The 6,000-nt window shown below is 38.6% G+C and overlaps 1 protein-coding gene across 1 annotated transcript in view; it reads right to left on the minus strand.

Moving 5' to 3' along the window:
* SIAH3 (siah E3 ubiquitin protein ligase family member 3) overlaps window positions 1–5,709 on the minus strand; it is a 31,333-nt gene extending 25,624 nt beyond the window's left edge. Inside the window, exon 1 of the mRNA XM_089501128.1 lies at window positions 5,581–5,709. Within this exon, the coding sequence (XP_089357254.1) occupies window positions 5,581–5,709 (129 nt within the window). The remainder of the gene's footprint in view (window positions 1–5,580) is intronic.
* Between the last annotated feature and the right edge of the window lie 291 nt (window positions 5,710–6,000).

Here is a 6,000-nt window from a genome sequence, read left to right on the forward strand (position 1 = left end):
CCCATCCTGATTAATATAAATATATGTATATCTTGTTTAATCTAAATATGTACATACATGTATATATATATATACAAACACCTTGCATCCATCCTGTATGTATATACATGTATATAAATATATTTAGATTAAACAGGATGAGTGCAAGGTGTCTGGTGGCTTCTCAGATGGAACTGCTGCTGCCACTCTCTCTCCCATTTCTCCTCTTTCTCATTATCTCCTACTTCTCTCTATCTCCCCCTTTCTCTTTCCTCATTATCTATCCCTTACATCTTTATCTTTTTCTCTCTATTTTCTTACACTCTCTCCTCTTTCTCCCCATCGCTTACATGATGAGTGAGAGGTCTGTTCATACAGTTTCATTGCTTCATTGCGGTGTGCGTGGCTTCAGTGCTGAGAGCCTTAAACTAAGTATCTTAACTATATATAGTTACTGCATATATTTTTTTTCACTGCTGGCAAAGAATGTGTGTTAAAGTACTTAAGTTCATTATTATAAATACATAGTAGAGAAGCTTGCTTGGGGCAGTATATTTTGATTTAAAGAGACAGTCCAACCATCATATGCACAATACACAATGCACATCATGGTGGAGTGGCCCTTTAAATTACCATTTTGTGCCCCTTGCGAATGCATGGGGGCATCCTGAAGAATACTATCATGTGTATTTGCCTTCTAAGCTTGTACGCATGTATGGCAAGTGCAATCTTTGCTTCAATCAGCCACAAGTGGTACAAAAACAGAACCATGAAGAAGGAGGGTGCCAGAGGTGAGTGAATTCTTTTATTTACTCTACAGGTACCCAAAGCATAGTAAAGTACTTATAAATGATATCAATGTGCATTGATTATTGCGGGGCTGTAAGGGACACTAAACTCTTCATATTTGCTTTACAATAAACTGTAACTACACGGCTTTAAATAATGATATCAGATAACAGCCTTGACTATTGATGATGCATTGGCAAAATCTTAATTATAGCTTGTTACTTAAGAAAATACATAATTTTCCTGCCAGAAAATTGTTGTTCACACAATTTCAGGTAAAATCAATATTTATACTCCTTTTATAGTAACACTTAATTACAGACTCTTTGGTTTGGAACTGTATTTTTTTGTTTGTATTTTCTAAATGGAATTTTGAACGTGACGTAAACTAGGTTTCTTTAATTCACTGCATACAATATCCAACAGCATTAAAATGCTGGCTATTAAGCTGTGCAGTGAATACTTTGTTCCAAGTCCCCCACCTGGATGTAATAAAAGGAGATGGAGGTACCGTTGTTTGCGACTCAGGCAGTCACTGATTTTTAGACAGATAAAACGTGATTCATGCTGAACTATAATAGTCTTATCTACCTCTTTTTTTGTACCGCCTGCATGCTGTTTTCTTGTTAGGGGAGATGTGTGAGTTGTTTTATTGTTTTTTGTCATTTTTTTATCTTTACTAGTGGTACTTAAATATTGGTAGAGCAAAATCAAAAGTAAGGTGTATTTCATTAAATGAGCTTAAGAGGTTTGGCCCTGGGGACAAAAGGGGCAATTGAACTAACTCAGTCACAGAGAAAGGAGCACAGTGGGGTCATGTCAACATGATTTTAGGTGACACTATGGTAATATAGTAAGTGAGAAGAGGTGATGATGAGGTGTCGAGTGAGGTGTGATTATAGAGTCAGGTTGTTTTAATATGAGTGTGTACTAGAGTGTGTATATGTTAGTGTATATGTGAGTGTAAGTGTACTAGTGTGTGTGTATAAGTGTGTGTATAAGTGTGTGAGTGTGTTAGTGAGTGCCTATGTGAAAAAGAATGGGTCGCTTTGAAGAGCTCAAGCGAGGTACAGTTTGTGAAATGTCATCCCTGCTAGATATTCCACGGTCAACGGTGGTATTATTAGTGGAAATTATGACCATTGACAGGTGAAGTGAATAATTTTGCTATCATGGCACATGTTACTGGGTGGGATATATTAGATAGCAAGTAAACATTTCGTCCTCAAACTTGATGTGTTAGAAGCAGGAAAAATGGGCAAGTGTAAGGATCTGAGCGACTTTGACAAGGGCCAAATTTTGGCATTTCCCGCAACCAAGTCAACCATTTATTTGAAATCATCGTTCACACCACCATTACTACACATTTATGAATTTTATAAAAGCCCGGTTTAATGTTCTGCAAACCATGCCGCTCCTTCTCCATACACCGTTCCACTTGCTGTGTGCACATCTGACAAGATAACTGATGGGTAATCGTAATTGGAGAGCTTGCAAAGCTAGCGATTCCCTTCAATTCAATATGTTATCAGACAGTCAATAAAAAGAGAGTCTCAAGCAAAGGGGTATTCAGTGTGTCTAAAATAATCATCCATGTCACATATTCCCTCTTGGAATAATTTGCTAAATGTAGGAATTTTCAATAGTTAAACCATTTAGGATTGAAGCTGAAAATTTTGCAAACCCATTAAAGGGACTGCATAATGTCTTATATATCATAATATATATTCCACCGACACAGAATGCATATTACACTCCAGTCATCATATCCACTTTAATGCATATGATAACTCCATGGTCCCTTTAAATTTTCATGTGGTCCATTTTGCAAATGCATACTGATCCCCCAAATGCATTTGCCCTTTTCACCACCACCCAGCCAAATGCCCTGCAGGATATTCATTGAGCTAAATGTATCTCCATGCACGTGATGTGCTCACCTCCAGTGCTGGCTCTGGTGAGTGCTGCGTGCGCATGTGTAAATTCTTCCCATTGATTTCAATGGTAGCACATTCTTGTGACTGATTGACAGCTTCAAGCAGCCAATCACTGGCAAGAAAGTGATCCCTTTGCCAAACCTGTCTCCTGGAAGCCAAGGTGCTGCAGGGGAGGCAGGGACACATTGCCAATACATAGAAGGGGTGTTGATGAATCGCTCCATATACCGGTATTTGCGCTTAAAAAATGTTAATTTCAGGAGTGGCCATTTAAAGCACATAAAGGGTTATGTCTTATTAACACATCCTAACCTGTTGTGTGAGCCTTGGTTACCCTCATAAAGGCTGGACTTACTTTGCACAATAAGTACCAGGATTAAAAGCCTGTCAAACTATGTGTGATGCCTGTTTGCCCATTGTACAGCGCACCAGAATATGATGGTGGTATATACATCAATTAATAATAGTTGAAGCATGTGTTAATGGTAAACATTTACTAGCTTTTGCACTGAAGTAGCAAATCCTGTTGGTTCATCCATAAAACATATTCCTGTTCCACCCGTGGTGTTCAGAAATGAGCATTGCTATAAAAAGAAACGTGTTTTGTACTCCGTGAACTGTCATTCAGCACATCCAACCTCTACATTTCATTCAAGCCACTTTGCCACCTGGTATCGAATCCTCTGCAATCTACTCAAAATCATTTTGTCCCTACTACAGAAAGACAGCATGCTCTTCCCTTTGTCTGGCTGAGCGTGATATGAGTTCCTGTTTACAGAAGTTGCCAAAGCCTTATTTTGAATCCAGAATTGTGCTTGCAGAATTAGCGCTTCTTATAGTACTTAAATAGGGTCCTGCTCGCAAGGATACAATCTAGAAAGAAACAGGTAAGAAGAAACATAAAGTATGGAGAAAGGGGAGAGATAGTGTGAGGTTGTATGAGCAGCAGGTAAGTTCTATCTACAAGATGGTACACATCTCTGAAGAAGTGAGCCTTGAGATCTTTCTTCAATATAGAGAGGAAGGATGGAAGCTGGAGGTTTGGTGGAAGTGTTCTCTAGAGGTATTGGGCAGCACAAGTCTTGTAGGCGGAAAAAGTGAGGAGTTAAGCCTTAGCCCATGGGAAGAATGTAGAGCTCAAGTAGGGGGGTATAAGTATGTGTGGATGAGCAGTATTATGGAAGGCTTTATATGTAAGTATAAAATTCATGAGGTTATATGGAGCCAGTGGAGGGATTCACAGAGTGGGGAGGAAGAAGAAGAGTGTCGTGTTAGGTGGTGCTAATATAAAGAGATACATTCAGAACAGACTTTCCTTTCCTGCACTCCATTAAAAGACCATCATTTCCAGAAGAGAGAATAAGATGATAATCATAGGTCAGAGCACTCCAGGTTTTAAATTAGGAGAAGAATTTACAGCTCCATAGTGACAAATAACCCTTTCACTGCATGGAGGGGGTGAAATGTGACAGCACCTTTCCAAGTCCTATGGAAATTACTTAAATATGAGGATTTAGTCCCAGCCATTGTTCAGCTTATCATGCTTGCTCACTGCACATCTGTTAGCAAAAATCCCCAGATCCAAACCACAGAGTGCATCCACAAACAAAACGTCTAGCTACATGTTTGCTATTTCGGGAACATCATTGCAAATGTCCTTTCCACTGCGCAACCCAAACCTAATGCACTAAACACATTTTATACACATTGACATGTTTTAATTACACAATTTTTGTAACACAAGATGAGCTTTTTTTTTTAATTAAAAAATATTTCAAAAATACATGTTTTAAGGTAATTAACCTTTGTATTGCCAATGGAGTGCACAGGCACCATCACACTGAGATCCAGTAAAGCACTATCTGTCACTTAAAGGTTATAAAGTCTTCCTGCTATCTCATTCTGTTTTGCAAGTTTAATAATTGTCAAAATATTTTTTTCCATGGAGACTTTGATATTATACTATGTAGTGAATAAATAATGCCAAGCACCTCAAGACTCACCAGGAGATGATGAAAAAGGAAGTTTCTGAAAAATAAGATTCTGTATACTTCACCAAAACACAGATGGAAGAAAAAAAAGTTTTCCTTTTCTCAATATAAGCTTCAAATCCAATTTCCATTTTGTCTTCTAAAAACTATTCATCCTTTAATCTACAAGGGATGTGGAAACAGGGGGGCTGGCAGCAGGGGTAAGGGGCAGCAGGGGGGTAATTGCCCCCTGGGAGGTTGTCTGATGTAAAGAATTTGGACCACTATGGAGCACTTGAATCTTTGTGATGGTTTTGTAGTAATTCTAGAGAAGTCACCAGCATGTCTGGAGCAAGAAGAGCTTTAGGTGGCATCTCCTAGATGACTGCATCATTTTCTGGATTCTCTATACATTTCCCTTCTGTTAATGGAATGTATAGAGCACATCGAACATGTTCACTAACACATATATTGTAGTCTGCTTTATTACAGGGACACTTGCTTTCATTTGCCTCTATTCTGTATGTTGCCAGCCGCCCCCTATAACAAACATTTCCAGATCGCATTCAATAACATTAGTCCCATGTAAACAATCCATCGCCTGCTTACATTGGGGAGACTTAAAGTAATTGCTTCTTGTGATTAAACCGCCTTTGCCCTCCAGTTATATTTACATGCAAATGGAATTACGATTCCTATTACTGATACTTTGAGAAATCATATCCTTGAGCATTTTAGATAATGAAATAACAGAGGCAGCAAATCAAAGGCATTAAATCATGCAGGCGTCACTGCTTGGATAACCCATTATAACGAAATAATAATATTAAACATAATATATATATATATATATATATATATATATATATATATATATATATATACTGATTTCCATGCAATCTCACCTTCTGCGTTGGGTTAACTACACACACCAGCTGCCCTGCGGATGAGAATACCCTCTTAGCCTGGTAATGCTGGAATCTGAGATGGATGAGATCTAATACAGCCCCAAAACACTGAGTAAAGAAAAGCATCACAACTTTCGTAGTAGATCCCCGTCTTGTTCAGGGCTGGTAAGTACAGCTTCTTTTTATTTTCCTGGAGGTCTGGAGGCAGTGTATCTGTGCGTTTGCACTACACTCCTACACTGCTTTCAAAGCCTTCATATTTATCGTGGAATAAGACGGTTAGAATCTTGCAGCAGTGGGCTGACCAATCAAAAGAGCAGGAATGTTATCCTTGAGACCCATATCCAGCCAATAGGAAATGCCTCCCACTACTGAAGCTCTCTGATGAATTAAAGGTATGTAGTCAACATTACCATA

The sequence above is a fragment of the Sceloporus occidentalis genome, unplaced genomic scaffold (genome assembly GCF_023333645.1).
Source record: "Sceloporus occidentalis isolate IW3139 unplaced genomic scaffold, rSceOcc1.0.p SCAF_164, whole genome shotgun sequence".
In the NCBI taxonomy this organism is placed as follows: domain Eukaryota; kingdom Metazoa; phylum Chordata; class Lepidosauria; order Squamata; family Phrynosomatidae; genus Sceloporus; species Sceloporus occidentalis.